Genomic DNA, 18,584 nt, shown 5'->3' with positions numbered 1-18,584 from the left:
CACAGCTCGAGCCGTCACGCAGTGGCGAGGAGAAGTCTACAGGAGCTAGCAAATATTTGGGCTGCTAGTGTACAGCACTAGACTGAGTGGGAGAGAACTTGAAGAGTGGGTTACCTGGGAGTTCACCCTCTGCAGTCCAATAGAGCACTGTGTGAGGAACACAGACAGCAACAGACAGGGTTGGGCTTCATAAACACAAACCCAAGCCATGCTAAATGCTAATTGCTAATGAGCATCAGAAAGGTAGACCGAATCGAGTTGCATATGGGAGTTTGACTGTCCAAAATTTTTTTTTAGTTTTTCATTAATTTGATCAAAAGTGACAGAAAAAACATTTATAATGCTACAATAGATTTCTATTTCTCAAATAAATGCTGTTCTTTTGAACTTTATATTCATCAAAGAATACTGAAAAAAAAAATTATAAACTAGAATATATACGGTACTTTATACCCTAAACATTTAAACGTACAAGGTAATTCCATACAAAACACATCTTTAGTGTGTAATAGTCAAACATCTGAAAGAAAAGAACAGCCAATAGTAAACACTTGATTTTTAAAATGAATAATACTTTCTTCTTAAAGAAGAATCACAAAAATCACAAAAAGACAAATACTGATTCACATTCAGAAATGCAATAATCCGAGTACACATTTAAAGTTTTGCACATTTAAGGAAGTCTTATAGTTGTAGGAATGCATATTAGAACAGTGACCATATCAGTATTAGTCAAAAGTTTTCAACTTTATTGCCATCATTCCATTTGGACCAATAATAGAAGCAGATATTATCAGCACTTTTCCCCACATTCAAACAAAGTACTACTTTTTTTCTATGCCGGCTATTTTCATATTTAAATGCAATTCTCTAGCCATTGGCCACTGATCCACAGGATGAAGGCAGGCACGTACTCATTACTAAAACCTACAGGGAATAAGAGTTAGGCTCCTCACCTTTAGGAATGGCAGGAACAAAGCGCTTCTTCCACCAGGGTCTGTTCCTATCAGACTTCTCATCATCACTGTCCTTTCTGTCCTCAGACTGAACGCATACAAAATCATGATCATTTAAGGAAGTTGTTCACTCAAACATTTACATTGTCAATTACTTGACCTCAATTAACTTGAACCCTGAATGAAGAAAAAAAGTTTATGTTTATGTTTCAGTTTATGTAACTTAGTGGAGTCGATTTTGAGATTTTTTTTTTTTTTTTTCTTTTTCAGAAATAACAATTTTACATAGCGGAAGATGCAAGATTTTTTTTACTAATTTAATTCTATAAATGAATGAATGAAAATGTAAACTGATCAAAAGTAACAGCAAAGAATGTATACTGTTACAAAAAAATATCTAATTCAAAAATACGCTGTCCTTTTGAACTTTAAATTCATTTAAAAAAGAAAAAACGTGGTTTCCACAAAAATATTAAGTAGCACAACTGTTTTCAATACTGATAATAATAATAATAAATAATAATAATAATAAATATTTCCTGAGCAGCAAATCAGCATATTAGAATGATTTCTGAAGGATCATGTGGCATTGAACACTGGAGTAATGGCTTCTGAAAATTCAGCTTTGCATCACAGGAATAAATTACATTTTAATTATTATATTAAAATAGAAAACGGTTATTTTAAATTGCAATAATACTGATACAGTAGTGCAAGTCTAGATAAATCATACTGATTATACAAAACTGATAAATCCATCTCTCTCACCTCTCCTTTGAGTGAATCCTTGCTGGGAGAGGAAGTGGGTCCTGTGGAATAAGCCCCAGCCGGTTCTCTCTCCTCCATCATGGTCCTGCGGTTCAGACCGGGATCACTGTTGGGTCTGCGGCCAGCGGATACCACATCTGTACTGCGGCTCCTGACCAGCCTTTCAGGGTAAGAGTGCCTCTGCTTGGGATGCTCCAGGTCACTCTGTGCTAGGTGGGGGGCGAAGAGGGGTGGACGAGGCTCCAGGTGACCCGCTATGCTGGCCTCTGGAATGGGCGGGTCAGGGGGAGGGTGAGGGGGCCGGGGATAGTGTACCTTGGGCCGCACAATGGTGCCAGTGGACGAACCTGCAAAGACATTTGACCCAAATTTAGAGGGTCTTTGCTTTAGTATTTAAATCATGCCACAGGCTAAACTCTATACCTGTGAGAAAAACATTTTTGCATATTGATATTTGCAACGTAACCTCCAGTTCTTGACAAACAAAACTAGAGCCAGGGTCGTGACATGACTTCTGTTCAACTGGCATTCATAAAAAAGGTTGCATGCACACCGTCAGCAGGAGTGAGTGTGTGTGTGTGTGTGTGAGAGAGCTTGAGAGAGCTGTCAGAGTCAGACAGACCTCAGGTGAAAGTAGGCCACCTGTTCCAAGGGTACAGCATCTCTGCTGTGTGCCTTCCAATGCCAGCCCTGTGCCACTAGCTCAGTAGGGACAGGCCGCTGAGCCAAAACGCCTGCAGTGAGGTCTAGCAACCTGTCATCCCCTCACCTTGCCCCACACACGTATTCTCACAATGTTTCTCCAACACATTTATGCAACTTTCCATTGTAGATTTGTAGGCTTAGACACAAATCAAATTTAGCCTTTAAACACCAACATCCTAAAAACCCTCTATTCTACAAGAATGGGCCATAATGGGATAGAAATCTGGCAAGTGCTTGCTTTATTTCACAGCGCACACGCTGTTCAGTGGGCTCTTGTCATTAGGCACATTAATGGCACTCCTTTCTAGCTCTTACATGTGTAAGTACTGCATTCAACAGCAGTGCATGCTGGGAAGTGACATTACCTTCTCCAGAGGAGAGGGGATCGAACATGGCCAGCAGTGAATCTGCTTGAGAGGGTGCACAGGATAGACCGTGGGCTCCTAGAGAGGTGGAAGAATGGAGGGATGCATAAAGGGATAAAGTAAATGAGTGACAAAATACACATTAGTCCCACACCAGAAATCCCAAGAAACATATTCAACAGCTGTGTAGGATAAGATTTAATAGAGAATAAAAACATATGTCTGAAGATAAGTTTGACATACTCCTTTATAGATGTGTTTACAAAACTCACAAAAATTTGGAATTTAAACTCAAAGATGCACCAAGTATGTGTTCATATGTTTCGCTGGCTCTTATCACCATCTTTAAACAACTGATGTGTCAGCATTATGCTCTCAGCAACACCTTTTCCATAAACTGGTGTGCAACATAATTCGATGTTCACTGGAATACAGATGCACTGATATTAAAATCTTGACCGATAACAAAGAGCTAGCAGTTATATAAAATGGTATAGCCATTAGCTAATAACATTAACAATTTTTAATGTTTTTGAAAGAAGTCTCTAATGCTCACCAAGGCTGCATTTATTTGGTCAAACTGCAGTAAAACAGTAATACTGTGAAATATTTTAACAATATAAAATAACCGTTTTCTATTTTAAAGGTGGGGTATGTATTCTTTCAAAAACGCTTTAGAAAACGAGTCGGGCCGAGTACCAAAACAAACTTGCAGCCAATCAGCAGTAAGGGGCATGTCTACTCATGAGGAGAGAGCGCTCATCAGTGCACATGACGGACATTAGCTGAGCCAAGCTACAGATTTTTATATATATATATATATATATATATATATATATAAAAACAAGTGGAAAACGTCTGTGTAACAAAAGAAGGCTTACACCATGTCTACACCGGACGTGACAGTTGTACACTGGACGTGACAATGCGACCGTTGAAAATAATTAGAAATTTGTGTCAATGTGTCATAAATAGAATGCGGCAGCAGTTTACTGTTGGGGATTTGTCATGTCGCGGCGCGGCAACCAGTGTTGACAGCTTCACTGATTATAATGAGTTCTATAGTATTTTGTTGCGCCGCTCACATCCTGCATAGACATGGTGTTACAATAAGTAGGATCCGTGTAAATATCGGATCAGCTTTCCAGCGCTGGAGAGAACTCAAGGAGCGGGAAGGCATGCGATCGAACGCCAAGGTTGCTTTGTTTCTTCTCGATAGGCGAGTAACATTGGTTTTGCTTTGTTTCACAAAACGAATCATTACCTGGGCAGTCAAAATACGTGCGAGACCCTTTTGGGATAGGGGCGTGTTTGTTTTGGTGATTTCAAATATCAACGTTGGCTACCAGAAATCACTTACCCCAACTTTAATATATTTTAAAATGCAATTTATTCCTGTGATGACACAGCTGAATATTCAGGAGCCATTACTTCAGTCTTCAGTGTAATCAGCATTTATTTGAAACAGAATTCTTCTGTAACATTATAAAAACTTAATTCATTTTTGAATTTAATGCAACCTTGCTGAATAAAAACTTATTTCAAAAACTTACTCACCCCAAACTTTTGAAAAGTACTGTAAATGAACATATGTCAGATGTTTAAAAAAAAAAAAAAAAAAATCACTAATATCAGCTGATATCAGAAATGGTACTGACACATTGTGGCAAATGTTGTCTGAATTAGGTTTCACTGAAGTTGAACCATCTACCAGCAAGGGATAACAGCCATGCTAACCAGCCAAACCTTGACATCTTGGCTGCCACAATGAGACTCTACTTGTGTTATGCACCACAAAACAGCTCGTATCAGTTCATATCTTAAGGAGTGGAACTTTCTTGGTGCATCTTTAAGTAATGAGTGAGTGTGTGTATGTGTGTGCATGCATGTGCTCAATCAGTCTCTTGATTGTGTGTTTGTACCATGAGCAGAGTCCTCTCCATCTGGACTGGTCACGGAGTCTTTGCCTCCAAAATCTGAGCTGCACTCTGAGCGTAGGTCTTCAATCTTATTGGGGATGTCCTCTGACGTGGCACTGATGCCTGCACAAACAATAAGTAACAAATCAGCAATACCTCCGACTATAAATCACAGAAGGAAACATATTACTTATAGAGCTGTGAAGTAGTTTGGTTTGCCAAAGAGGAAACTTTTCATGACATACTACCTCTGATACAAGGAACAAATGACAAAAAAAACCCAACACTTTGTTCTGCTGCCTTAGCAAAACGAGCCTAGAGTTTGAATGTGCATACATCTCTCAGATCTACAGAATAGTTCAGAGAGTAAGCAAAAGTATAACGTGTAAGTGATGGAGTGGTGGCCATGTTGAACAGCCAATCTCATTTCAAGCTCTTCATGGAAGCGAAGAAACCATGCCAATGCTCCCTTGAGCACACAAAGAGGGCAGGAGAATCCCCAGGGAGGTCAGAGTAGGTGAACGAGAGATGGAAACGGCAAGAATGAACGAAGGAGGAAGGGAAAGGTGATCCATCTGCCGAAGTCCTCAGGGAAAACTCCCCACAAGGAGTTTGCCGTTGTGTTACATGGCTATTCGTCTTCATCAGCATGTCAGGGAAGAAGAGTCGCTGAATAAAGAACTCAGCGAGGCAGAGAATAACATTCAAATGTGACATGCAAGATGTTAAAACCTTTGGATTGTTGAATTCTGCAAGTTCACTTTTGCACAATTCTGCGATTCCATACTGACAGCGTTTGCTCATTTGAACGCATTTAGACAGTTAGGTTTTTGTACCTGAAACGACACTGAGTCCCGGGGTGCTGGGTCGGGAGCTGACCTCTCTGACCTCTGTGTCATCTGAAGTGCTACCCACACCCGAGCAGCTCTCCAGCTCCTGCAATCGCTCCTCCTGCTTCAGGTCTGCAGCTTCTGCAACACAGATTCATTAACTGTAGAAAACTGCGTATCCACACACACAAAGACACCCAGGGCATCCCCGTGGAGGGCTCTCATTTACGTGCTCATTTGTAATAATGCAGGTCTCAATTGGTCTTCGGAGTCTACTTTTACACTGCCTAGAACTGAAACAAACCCCAGCAAAGGAAAAAAACAATCACTCATTCTCTCTTTCTAGTGTTTGTGATGCAAAACGGGCAGGGAGACAAGACCACACACAGACTGCCGTATGCCTGCTACTGGCACAGTCTGGTTTTACATCATTTCTTATTCACAAATTGCATGATTCATAACATAATCAGCCCTGTTTACAGGATTATCATTAAGGGTTGTCACAACAACCAAATTTCAGTAATGGACAACAACAATATTTAAATTTAAAAAAAAAAAATTCCTGATACACCAACAAAAACTAATATGCTACTTAACACATTGGTTTAATAAAAAATAAAAAAAATATGCAAATGTTAATTATGTTAATTATCAAACTGAACTAAAACAATGGAAAATATAATTAAAGTGTTTATTCAAGTAAATGGTCAGTAATAAAGAAGAAAAAAAGAGCAGTGAGTGATGTCAATTAAAAAAAATATTATTATTATTAATAATAATAATAATAATATTCAGGCTGCATTGTTTTATTAATAATAATAATAATAATAATAATAATATTTTATTATTTTTAATTTTTTTTTATACATCTTTAACATTAGTATTATTATTAGTAGTATAATAATGATAATAAGAATAATAAATCAGGCTGCCCACTTGATTCATTCATGTTTTCCTACCAGAAAATGTGACAGAAATGCCAAAAAAAAAAAAAAAAAAGTAAAAACACTAAAATTGTTTAAAAATGTGTGTATAAAATTAAAAGTAAAAGTGATTAAAAATGGTTAATTTACGTTCATAAAATCCTATTAAAATGAGTTGACAGGTTTATTGGCAGGTTCTCAAGGGACACTTTAGAATAGATTAATAATTTAGATCACAGGGGATTCTTGGGAAACCCTCCACTATAAGCTATAGCCTTATAGACAGGTATAGTAAGTTTAATAAATGCCATCTTTGGACCAGTGATATAAGCAGTGTTGTGTTACTAAATTGAGTATTTTAGCATGGCTGGAACACTGTATTTCCCAGCAGCCAGGAATAGAGCTACATTTAATAAAGAGTTCCATGATTATTTAGTAAAGCCAAAGCTGAATACTAACACCCTAAACTGAACCATCCTTGTATGGGTTCAGCTCTCACCTGAGTCACTCGGCAGAACCTCCACGCTCCACGCCTCGCTCGTCGTCTCAGAGATGGTAGAACCGTACGGGTCCAGAAGCACCGGCAGACACAGCATGCTGCCCAAGGCGTTCTCCGCCGCAGCTCCTGAGGAGAACACACACATAAGAAGCACATGGGGTATGAGGCGTCTGTGATCTAAAGCAGCAGGTAGGAGGACTGTGACAGAGATGGCCAAAGGTTAATTGCAGCCTTCCTCCTCACACACAGATACAGACACGCGTACGCGGTATCATCAGGGTTGTGACTTTGAGGTGTGGATCGAGCCGAGCATCACTCATAACCTCATTATTCTCTCAACCAGCATCCCACACAGCGCCTCCTCTCTCCGAAACACTCCCAACAGGAGCTAACGCCTAACAAGGCAGAAGAATGGAGATGGAGCGCTGGAAGGGGAGGGGGAGCATGAACAGCCAGCATGGCGGGGGGGGGTGTTTGCATGCATGCGGGGGCGTTTGATGGTCGGGCAGAAGCGGAGATCATGAGCGCTCCGTATGAAGCTCTCCACAGGTCACGTCTCCCTACATACGCACGCATACGTATGCGCACAAGGGCAGGTTTGGTGGGCCTGCAGGAGAGCTTTCCCCCGCTGGCCCTGTTTACAGTGAGTGAGGCAGGGGCTCTGGGCCGCCCGTCTTTCAGGTGCATGATTAAATGAGTGGCACCCGCAGTAGTGAAACAATTAGAATTTCTGCCTCATTATCATGGTAATCTTATCAGTGGGATAATGAGGTATTAATGGATATTTAATGTGTATCTCATAACCCAATCCCTCGGAGAAAACACATAAGGAAATCGCTGTAAATTCACTTAATGATGGAAAAGTCCCCCAACGCCATATTCCGAGGAATGAAAAATGGAGGATGCAAATGAGAAGGAACCAAGGTCAATAAGACTGCAGGGACTGTGTGAATGTCAGAGAGAGGGAAGCGAGAAAGAGAGAGAACACGGAAGACGAGGGAACAGAGTGAAAAGAAGGGGTGGAGGGAGGGAGCGAGAGAGACTGACTGAAAGACAGAGGAGGAGAAAGAGTTGGAGAGAGAGATGGAATGTGGTGGGATTAAATGAGAAGCAGTTTTAGGTTGTTCTACACATCACTCCGTTCCTGTACAGAAATTATACACACACTTGATACTTTTTTCAGGGTTATTTGATGAATAAAAAGTTAAACAGAACAGCATATTCAAAATAGAAATCTTTTCTAACAAAATGTCTTTACTATCAATTTAACACATCCTTGCTAAATAAAAGTATTAATTTCTTTAAATTCTTTAAAAAACACTGATCCCAAACTTTTGAATGGCAGTGTACATTACCTAATATTTTGGAAACTGGTTTCAAATTGGAAAGTATAAATCGATTTATAAAAATCTTTACATTATATTATAATAATGACTTAAATTATAACTATTTAATGTTGCTTAATGGCATGCAAATATTAATGAAAATGGCTAAAATGACAATTGATTTGTAAAAATGTCTTCAATAGGAAAACAATGATAGAATATAATTACAATAACAGAATCTATTGCATTCTTCAGCTCCTTGTTTGAGAAGTGCAACTTTTCAGCTAACCACAGGGTGGCGGTAATGAATTTGCTGGCCACGATGCCAAAATGAACCTTACACCTCACTGTGTAATTTGTCTTACTTATCAAATGTGTAATTTGCACCTGAATCCAAAACAAAATCAACCTTGAAATTGAAAGTAAAATTTCAATTGCAAAGAGAGGAAAAAACTACTATTTACGGTTATATGAACATTATATGACCCATATGAAAACAGCACACTACAAAAAATGCATATCATTATAGGCCTAACTGTAGCCATGACTGCAAGATTTGCAGAAATGCAATCGTACCTGCTATCTCCTGCAGTCGGTCCTCATCCATGTTGGGATCAAAGTCACTGCCCAGGACGTCAGTGCTCCAAGTCTCACTGACCGTCTCAGAAATGTCTCGGTCATCTGTCAGTCCCATCATGTCCCGAATCTCAAACTTACGCAGCTTATCGTCCAAATTATCCTGTGTAGTGGCTACATAAAGAACAACCCAGAGTAATAATTAAGCTACACCACTCTAACTGAAAAATTCCACAGCAAATCATATTTAGTTTATTGCTGGATGGTGAAAAACCAGTAATATAAAACACATATTCACCTTGTTCATGTTCCAGTAGCTGCAAGGCTTCTGCACCATTGCTACCAGACGGCCCTGGTCCTCCTTCTGACACAGACTCCACCTCCAAGTCCAAAGAAGAAACTGAATTGGAGCGGTTAGACGGCCCTGCAGACAGACCACATTTATTCATATTAACTAACAAGCTACTACTAACTTATTTAGTTAATGGTTTTATCCAAAAGAACACTTATTGCAACAACAGTCCTCCAACAAACAAAACAAAACAAATTTAACAGCAGATTATATCCATGACTGGCTTAATGTCCATTTCTGGCTGCAATGGAAAAAAAATAAAAAAATAAAAATAATTAAATTAAAATTAAATGGAATAAAATAAAATGCAATGAAATGAAATGCTATTAAATAAAAAATAAATTAAATATAAAATTAAATAAAAGTACAAAATAAAATGAAAAATAAAATAAAATAATATAAAAAAGAGAGATATAAACTAGCAATCTTTTAAACTATTTTATTTTATTACAAAAGGTAATAATGGAAAAGAAAATGTCAGGTGGATATGGGACAGCTTATGTACAAGACAGCCATCTGCTGGTTGTCTGGTGAAAACACACCCTCAGAAATGCCCTCCAGGTTGTCACTGCAGAGTGAGAAGCGCAGCGTTTTGTCAGGTTTTCCATGCAGTTTGGTGTCATCAACAGGGGCATCTCCTTGTCCACCGTCTCCAAGATGCAGAGTCAGAACCTACAGACAGACACAGCAGTCACTAACCAATACCACTATACTTGTTAACTACTACAATTAAGACCTTCACAGCGTGACATATCGACTCAAGATTCTGACCTCGTTTTCAGACATCATCCCAGGTACGGTCTGCAGTGAGGTTCCCAGCGAGATGACTAGCACTTCCTCAGGTGTGACCTCCTGCAGAGACTCCTGGGAGCTGGCTTCAGTCTCACCCTCCTGGGCCATGTTAGATCGGCTTCGGCTGCGAGAGCCTGCTGGGTGAGGAAGAGCAGGAATGGAGACAAACTGTTAGGGTTAAAGAAACAGCAAGGCTGCTAAGTGTGTTAGCAAAAGCCTGCATGAGAACTAGCACTCACAAATGCCCAAAAAACACAACAATAACATACAAGTGAACATAAACTTTTAAGAGAACTGTGGCAAATACAGCTTTTACAGATAACGCTTTAAGACGATATACGCGTTTGGTTCCAGACTGCTTAAATACAAATTGGACTGCTTCTCTTTATGGCTGATGAAACCTAATTCTAATGTGTTAACTCTGCATCATTCATTGAAACTGGAATGGATAAGACAAGAGCAAACAAATCAAATGAAGAAAACAGCTAGTATGGAATATGATGGAAAAAATGTATGACACTCATAAACAGTTTTGCTTGTCTGAGCAACTACAACTACATTTATATTGCTAGGGGCAAGTAATGCAACCCAGATGTGCTACAGCGAGAAGCAAATACATAGCAGGGACACACACGGCAAACACAGCGAGCACTGGCAAAGCATGGGTGAAGCGGTGAAAGGTTGGACAGGGGTATTTATACATGTCGGTCACGTAAGAGTGTCAGGGTTACCCACCAAATGGGGTTACTAAGGGTATATGAGCGGACAGGGCAGTGGCAGAGGGCTCCCAACACGTTATGGCTGCCAACTGTTGTCCTGATGATCATTGGCAGCAAGGCAAGAAAAAAGGTGGAAGAGACAGAAGGGGGAAGTCAGAGACTTGGTGGATAAGATAAACCGTGTGTAAAAGATCAGTAAGTGAGTGTAAGAACAGACAGTAGTTAATTAATAGAAGACCACTAAATAGTGTCCATGTCTGAGTGAGTTGTACAGAAGAGATATTAGCTGTTTCAGCGTCCTTATGACTCCACGCTTAAACCTCCCATGCTCATAACCGATTTCAATATATTTTGAATAGATCAACATGTAGCTAAACTAACAGCGCTATGCTCTATGCAGAAAAAAACAACTGGGTAAAATCATACATAGGATGCCAGCTAAGATTTTTTTTTAAATTCTAAAATATTATTATTATTATTATTATTAGTTGTTGTTGTTGTTATTATTATTATTGTTAATATCATCTTCCTATCTTATAAAAACAACAACAACAATAAACAGTAGTAGTAACAGTAATAGTAGTAGTAGTATCTTATATATCTTATTATTTAATAATCTTATATACAAATAATAATTAGTTATTAGGATTTAATTTTTCACTAAGCTAATTTTAAGATTGCTGTCTCTGTGGAAGATACATGGGATGCAATCCAAGTTTTTTTTTTTTGTTGAATTCGACAAAAATTATCTAAAAAACATTATTATTATTATTATCATCATCATCATCCTATCTTATAATAAGAACCACATCAACAAACAGTAGCAGATAGTATCTTATATTTTTCTTATTATTAGTAATTATTATTATTATTATTATTATTATTAATAATAATAATAATAATAATAATAATAATAATAAGTAAATAGTATCATTATTTAATAATAATAATAATTAGTAGTAGTAGTAGTAGTAATAATAATAATAATAATAATAGTAGTGGTATTATCTTATAACCGTAATAATAAATTATTATTGTCAAACGTTCTTAAATTATTATTATTATTGTATCATTTATTTTTTTTTAAAGTGCATCCTCAAATACACAATCATATGAACAACCAGTTACTAACAACACAGATTTAAGTTTCACATCCTTAGTGCACAAAACTTACTTTCAATATGAACATCACTGAAAGTAATGGTACTTGCAGCTCAATAAGTCAGTCAGATGTTGATTCAATACCCTTTTCAACTGACTCAGTAGGTTGACATAACTGATTCAATTTGATTCTTTTTGGACAATTTCAAAGAACCAGAATAAAGAGTCATTTATTCTTGAATCAGATTACACTGGACTGCACTTTCTGTAATCAAGAGGGTTAGTCTCCAAAGAATCTGCAGCAATCAACATGCAGTAAAGTTAATGTAGAAGGAATACCAATAGGGAGTCTGTTCTTCTTGTTGGCGGGTGTGGTAGCTGGGGAGAGCTGGGGTGTGTTAGAGGGCGTGAGCTCCAGGCTGTTGCTCTTTGTTGTGCGGGACTGAGGTACATTGGCTAGTAGGGTTTCCAGAGCCAGGTGGTCTTCTTCTCTGAGCTGATCTCCTGCAGTGACACTACGCACAAAGTCCACCTGAACACAGAAATGAGGTTGAATTTCTTTTTTCTTTGGCTCAAACATGCTATCAAGTAATCACTCCAAGTTGATATCCAGTGAAATAAGGACAAATAAAGATGCACAATGAGCTCTCTTTACATCTTCAGGTAATTTTTTTTAACTCATTCTTAATCAGTGCTGTTAATTAAAGCAGGTGGGCCTCATTATTCAGCTATCATCATTAGTGGATTTCAAACAGTGAGTCTAATGCAATAACAACATAGGAGTCGGGCTAATTGGCTCTGTAAATGACAGTGTGATGATGAACATCTTGCTGCTCATGCGGAGAAGAAAAACACAGGGAAATGGAGGGTTACTGGCTCTTGGTAGTGTTGGGCAGGAAGAGTTAAAGCATTAGGACTGTAAGGTATGCAGTATGACTGTTATTGCTATATTATGGGACGTGTTTGGGCATGTTCTGCTGAGGTTCGAAAGAGGGTGAGGTAGGCAAGTCATTTTTCATTGATCTGAAGCTTATGTAACAGCTAAGTACAGTAAAAGCACTGAGATGTTTTGATTAGGGGTGTCAAATGAATAAAAAAAAGTGATTATTCTTGTTTAATTACATGACACTGTGATTAATTAAATTAACTAAATTATTGCACATCAATATTACATAAAAGCTCACAAATGAAAAAAAAAAAAGTCAATCCTTCCTGCTACAATAATCTAATGTCTTTGAATTGACATCCCAAAAAGTGTCTAGAAGTTTGCTTTATCACATAATTAGCATAAGCCTGTCACAGACCTACAGTAATCCATTGTGCAATCAATCCATCTTAGTGTTAAAGTTTTTGTGTGCTGATTCACATGCAGGTGATCAAACGTGTTCATTTTAGTATCACATTATATGTTCTATAATTGTAGTAAATTACAATTTAAATGGACAGTCCTTGTTTACTGAAGGCAGACTAGTTTGTGAATATGACAATGTTCAGGACATCCCACTGTCTGCTAAACTGTTCAGAAAATGTTCAAACTATAAACATTTTCATGAAGCCTTAACATTTCAAGCAGGAAAAGGATGTGAAACTGCAAAGGAATTATTATATAAGTCATAGTGCAACTTATTACGAAACTGCAGACCAATATTTTAGAGGGATGTGATTGCAATGTGACCATGTGAACAACCCATTAAGCTCATTTGTACTTCTGACGATGTAATCATAAAACTCAGATGAAGTTAACTTCCTTCCACACATCTCATTCTTCACTACATTACATACCAGAGCTAAAAGCTGATTGTGAGTCATGTAAACCACCGTCCGTGTGAGACCCTCCAGTAAATTCATTGACGACATAGGTGGAGTCTCGACAGCTCTTCCACCGATGACGACATCCAAAAAGGCAGCCACACACATCTAAAAAGACGAAAAAGCTAACTGCAATGAGTCAATCCACAAAAGGAGTGTTGGGACGTGTTAATGAACCATTTCACATTTCCTGGTTATGATTAGAATAGCATACTACCAACGTAGTACTCATACTGTAATATGCACAATATTCTTTCTGCAGTATGTTAATATTCTATATGTATGCAATACCCAGATGACATTTACTAAAATATGAGTATGTCCAATAGCACATTACATTTTGTGGTCAAATTGCATTAAGAACCATGAAATTTCACTGGTGTTGGTTGGTTTCCACTACTCAAATGTTGCTATTGTTATCATATTACATTGTGAACTGGGCAGTGTGCAATACGCAAATAGTCTATGTTAATCTTCATATAGTAACAAGATGAAAAAGACAATCATTCAGAAAAAAAGGAGCTTGAGAATTCTGGGTTTGTCTCTTACCTTATCAAACTTGGATAAGCTGCTTTTACGTCGAGGATCTCCATCATCTGCATCAGACATGGCTAACTGCTGCAACAACTGCCCAACCTAAAACATCAAATTAGGTTTTATTTTTTAGAATATATTAATATAACAGCCAGACATGAACCATACTAAATATTTTTGCCAGGAAAAGAGTTTTATTGACTTATGGCTAGATGTCTTTCTATAGTGTCCCCTGTGCTGGCCATATGAAAAGTCAAACATAAATCGCAGTACAATTTATGATCAAATGATTATAATTTGGTTATGTTAATGAACTAAAATTTGACTCACTGAACTGCAAGTTATAACTTCAGAATCAGAACTTGAAGCAAACTGAAACTGTACTCTACTCTATATATAACCCTCTATGTACCATACTGTAAAAAAAAATGTGGTTTGTGGGACTTAAATTAAAATGGCCTACAATTGCTGACTGGTTATTCATGCAACAATTGTGGGCCTAATTCAAGTTACATTAATAGTATTTTTTTAAATATATTGTTTTGATGAATATTTTAATGCTGTATATTTAAATACAAATAAAAATTAGTGCATTCTACTGTCCTACTCTCAGCATTTTAACCCTAGCTGACAGCAGTTGAAGAAAGACCCTCACATTACAGTTGTTTTGTAATATACTGATTCAACAACATTATCCTCTACCTGCATGAGGTTGAAACGTGCCACCTCATTGATGGGTGCATCTGAGATGATGCCATACTGTTCAGGGTTGACGACAGCTGGACAGATGAAGCAGGTGAGCAGCAAGTCTGTGCACATCGTCCTCACCTCCCCGACCTCTAACCTCTCCACCCGTGCCAGCGTCTTATACATCTGAGACACAATCCAGCGCAGGCTCTGAGGGAAGCAATAGGTGTTCTGCTTAAGATAGCCAATAAAGGTATTGACCAGGGCTACCAGCTTGGCCTCGTTGGCCTCCACTGCTGCCTGAACTTTCCTGCGGTACTCATCTGTGCCTTTCTCCCCAAACAGACGCTCCTGCTGGGCCGGGGTAAAGCGCTCTATCAGTTTGGCTGGATCTGTCTCTAGATGGTCCTCGTCCTCCACCAGCAATTGCATGATGGGCTCGTGGAGGGTTGCAGTGAGGAAAAGCTTAGCTGAATACAGGCCCTCGGAGAAGAGTTTGAAGAGGATGCTGAAGGCACACGTGCCTCGCCGTAACAGACGACGAGGGTTGTCACTTTCCTTTAGCTCAAATTCCACCAAATAACGTAGCACCTGGACAAAGTAGGACCGCACAATGTAGTATGTGGTATAAATGTATCATCTTTAAGAAATAAAATAATAAATAAAACAAATAAATTAAATAAATAATATTTATAATAATACATATACCTAAAATAATATACTATAATAAATAAAATTATATTTTTAAAAATTATATTTCTACTACTACACACATATATCTTATGTACCTGCAGCAGGTAGCATTCATCCTCCTGCATGATGCAGTTGCCATAGAGCGAGGTGAAGACTGTGTGTATAACCCCCTGCGTGTGTTCATGATTAAGTCTTTCTCCTGCCACCAGACAGGATGCCACCAATCGTGGGTTCTCCCTCAAGCGGCCCAGGAACTCCCCATAGATGCTCTCTTGAAAGCCCAGTGTCTTATAACCATCCACAAACTGTGTGTCCTCCAGAAACTTGGCATGCTGGCAGCATTCCGCAGGAGAGGCCTCCGCACTGGAAAGGAAAGAAATGCATTCAGAGAACTGGACTGCAGAGAAGCATGTGATTAAATCTGATAACGCTGGAGATGTACTGGAATGAATGTGCAAATGCAATTCAGATAAAGAAATATCTAGATACTATCTGCTAGCTGGTTACGCCAACTATTCAATACAAGCTTATAAAACCCCAACTGAATATCCAAGTGGCTGTCCTGAACAAACTTGAATGTTGTGTAAAAGATCTTTCTAGCATCAAAAACTTTGAAAGAAGTTTGAAAACCATTGCCAAATTCAGCAATAGTTTACCAAGAAGTAATTTACTCAACTTTTTTATGTTCCAAACCTGTATGACTTAATTTCTTTCATTCAACACAAAAAAAATAATAGAACTTCTAGAGAATGTACAGGCTTCTCTCTTCCATAAATTGAAAGTGAACAGGAATCCAGGATTTTAGATTTGGGTCAATGAGTTCACTAGCAGAGCACGACGCAAGCATGCCTCAGATGACACAGCACATAAACGCCGTTTACGGTGTACGCTGGCCTTGACGTCAGTAGGTCACGACGTTTATGTCTTGCGTCATCTGAGGCGTGCTTGCGTCGTGCTCTGCTAGTAAACTCATGAACGCGCTTGTAGGAAGTGTCACGGAGGAGCAGAAAAAGTTGAATAAAGTCGATATTTTGGGGGGGTTTTTGCGCACAAAAAGTGTTTTAGTCGCATCATAAAATTCAGATTGCACGTCTGATAGCAGATGGACTGTTTTGACGACATCTTTCATACTTTTATGGACCTTGACAGTGCAATTTACTATGCAGTCAATGGGACAGTCACAAGCCTCCCGGTTTTCATCTAAAATATATTAAATTGTGTTCCGAAGACGAATGAAGTTTTTACGGGTTTGGAACGACATGGGGGTAAGTGATTAATGACAAAATTTTCATTTTGGGGTGGAGTATCCCTTTAAGCAACCAACATTGGGCAAAGTACAGAAATAACTGGGGCTAAAGAAATGCCTGCAGTTAATGCCACGTGCTGCACTTTTCACACATATCTCTTTAAATTGATTTTTAATGATATAAGGTAGTTTTGTTATTTGGAGCGACCACTCATGTGGTGCGACCAATAACAGCAATAACTGTATTAAAATAAAATATCTAATTTCTGTGGTTGAAATATGAATCACTGCTACAGTATGCTTAAGTGAATGGTATTTTTAAAACATTTTTATCAGTTTTATGCAATTTGCAGGAAAAATAAGTCTGTTAACTACATTTAAGAAGGCAATTCTGAAATTATAGAACAAAAATAAGAGATCATTATTTACAAAAACTCAAATTAAATGCAAATACTCGGTTTCTAAACACTTTAATTACTGAGAACATTTAAAAAAATAATAAAATAAATTAAGCATGTTAAGGAAATTATTTAATTTTAAGATAAATCATGGTCACACCACATGACATTTAAGGCTACGGCTAATTCATCTAGATGAAAAAAAACACTAAAATTTTAATTTTAATATGAATTTGTGTGTACACAACATTCTTAATGTTTGAACAATTACAGTAGACATTATTATTTTTTTGTATTTTAAAATCGGCCTGTTGAAAATCCTTATACGTCAATGCTCCATTTATTTATTTTTTCCCCCCATGTACCATAAAGAAAGAAACTCATACGGATTTGGAACAACATGAGAGTGAGTAAATGATGACAAAAACTTGGAATGAAAAAAAAAAAAAATAGAATTAGTCAATCTAATGTCAGAACTTGCCAAGCCAGAATAATCATGTGGCTCTTTCCCAAGTTTCAACCACTGAGATGATCCGCAATGTGATCTTAGCGATTCTACTGGTTCAGTTGATCAGGTAATGAGTCATGAAAGAAAATCACGAGGAGAGCCTGCTAGTTTTACTGGTCTGGAGTGCAGTCACCTGGTAAGGATGAGGCGGTCGAGGTTGATCCTTTGCTGTTTGGCGATCCAGGCTGCGCGGTAGAGCCGCTCTGCTGTCTTGAGCACCTCGTTGTTAAGCCGTTGGATGAGCTGCTTCTCTGACGCCACATACAGCCGTTCCTGCTTCAGGTGGTGGGCCAGAGTGTGAATGTCTGGCTTCACCATCGTTCAGCTCAGCCACGGCGCTTAAGTTGGACAGCAGGACAAGCAAATTAGTGGCATTGCAGGAATATTTACAACAGCATCATGTCAGTGAAGTATGAAGTAAATACTAATGTAAATTCAGTACAAGAGATGGGTGGATTATGGGCAACAAGACCTGAGCAGTATTATGTATATCCCAGGCTACAGAAGACATCACAATCACTGGGCTATTAAAAATAATAGTTATAACACACATACATATATGAGACACTGGACCACAAAACCAGTCTTAAGTTGCTGGGGTATATTTGTAGCAATAGCCAAAAACACATTGTATGGGTCAAAATTATCGATTTATCTTCTATGCCAAAAATCATTAGGATATTAAGTAAAGATCATGTTCCATGAATATATTTTGTAAATTTCTTACTGTAAATGTATCAAAACTTAATTTTTGATTAGTAATATGCATTGCTAAGAATTTCATTTAGACAACTTTAAAGGCGATTTTCTCAACATTTAGATTTTTTTGCACCCTCAGATTCCAGATTTTCAAATAGTTGTATCTCAGACAAATATTGT

General features: G+C 38.1%; 1 protein-coding gene across 5 annotated transcripts in view; it reads right to left on the bottom strand.

The window, feature by feature from the left end:
* The window catches only part of gapvd1 (GTPase activating protein and VPS9 domains 1), a 45,530-nt gene that overhangs the window by 12,987 nt on the left and 13,959 nt on the right, over positions 1 to 18,584 (bottom strand). The window contains exons 2-19 of one of the 5 annotated variants that reach the window (XM_058784600.1): positions 17,839 to 18,043; positions 15,649 to 15,916; positions 14,876 to 15,451; positions 14,189 to 14,275; positions 13,613 to 13,747; positions 12,170 to 12,362; positions 10,746 to 10,826; positions 9,990 to 10,144; positions 9,761 to 9,890; positions 9,165 to 9,290; positions 8,867 to 9,040; positions 6,966 to 7,091; positions 5,550 to 5,684; positions 4,717 to 4,836; positions 2,795 to 2,872; positions 1,725 to 2,071; positions 957 to 1,044; positions 115 to 147 (exon numbers count right to left, since the gene is read on the bottom strand). In XM_058784600.1, the coding sequence (XP_058640583.1) occupies positions 115 to 147; positions 957 to 1,044; positions 1,725 to 2,071; positions 2,795 to 2,872; positions 4,717 to 4,836; positions 5,550 to 5,684; positions 6,966 to 7,091; positions 8,867 to 9,040; positions 9,165 to 9,290; positions 9,761 to 9,890; positions 9,990 to 10,144; positions 10,746 to 10,826; positions 12,170 to 12,362; positions 13,613 to 13,747; positions 14,189 to 14,275; positions 14,876 to 15,451; positions 15,649 to 15,916; positions 17,839 to 18,023 (3,037 nt within the window). In that variant the 5' untranslated portion in view covers positions 18,024 to 18,043. Of the gene's footprint in view, positions 1 to 114; positions 148 to 956; positions 1,045 to 1,724; positions 2,072 to 2,794; positions 2,873 to 4,716; positions 4,837 to 5,549; positions 5,685 to 6,965; positions 7,092 to 8,866; positions 9,041 to 9,164; positions 9,291 to 9,760; positions 9,891 to 9,989; positions 10,148 to 10,745; positions 10,827 to 12,169; positions 12,363 to 13,612; positions 13,748 to 14,188; positions 14,276 to 14,875; positions 15,452 to 15,648; positions 15,917 to 17,838; positions 18,044 to 18,584 lie in introns of all 5 variants that reach the window. The other 4 variants (XM_058784601.1, XM_058784602.1, XM_058784603.1 and 1 more) reach the window with 4 other exon arrangements.

The sequence above is a fragment of the Onychostoma macrolepis genome, chromosome 08, assembly GCF_012432095.1.
Source record: "Onychostoma macrolepis isolate SWU-2019 chromosome 08, ASM1243209v1, whole genome shotgun sequence".
Classification (NCBI taxonomy): Eukaryota; Metazoa; Chordata; class Actinopteri; order Cypriniformes; family Cyprinidae; genus Onychostoma; species Onychostoma macrolepis.
This window is presented reverse-complemented; position numbering and strand designations above follow the sequence as displayed.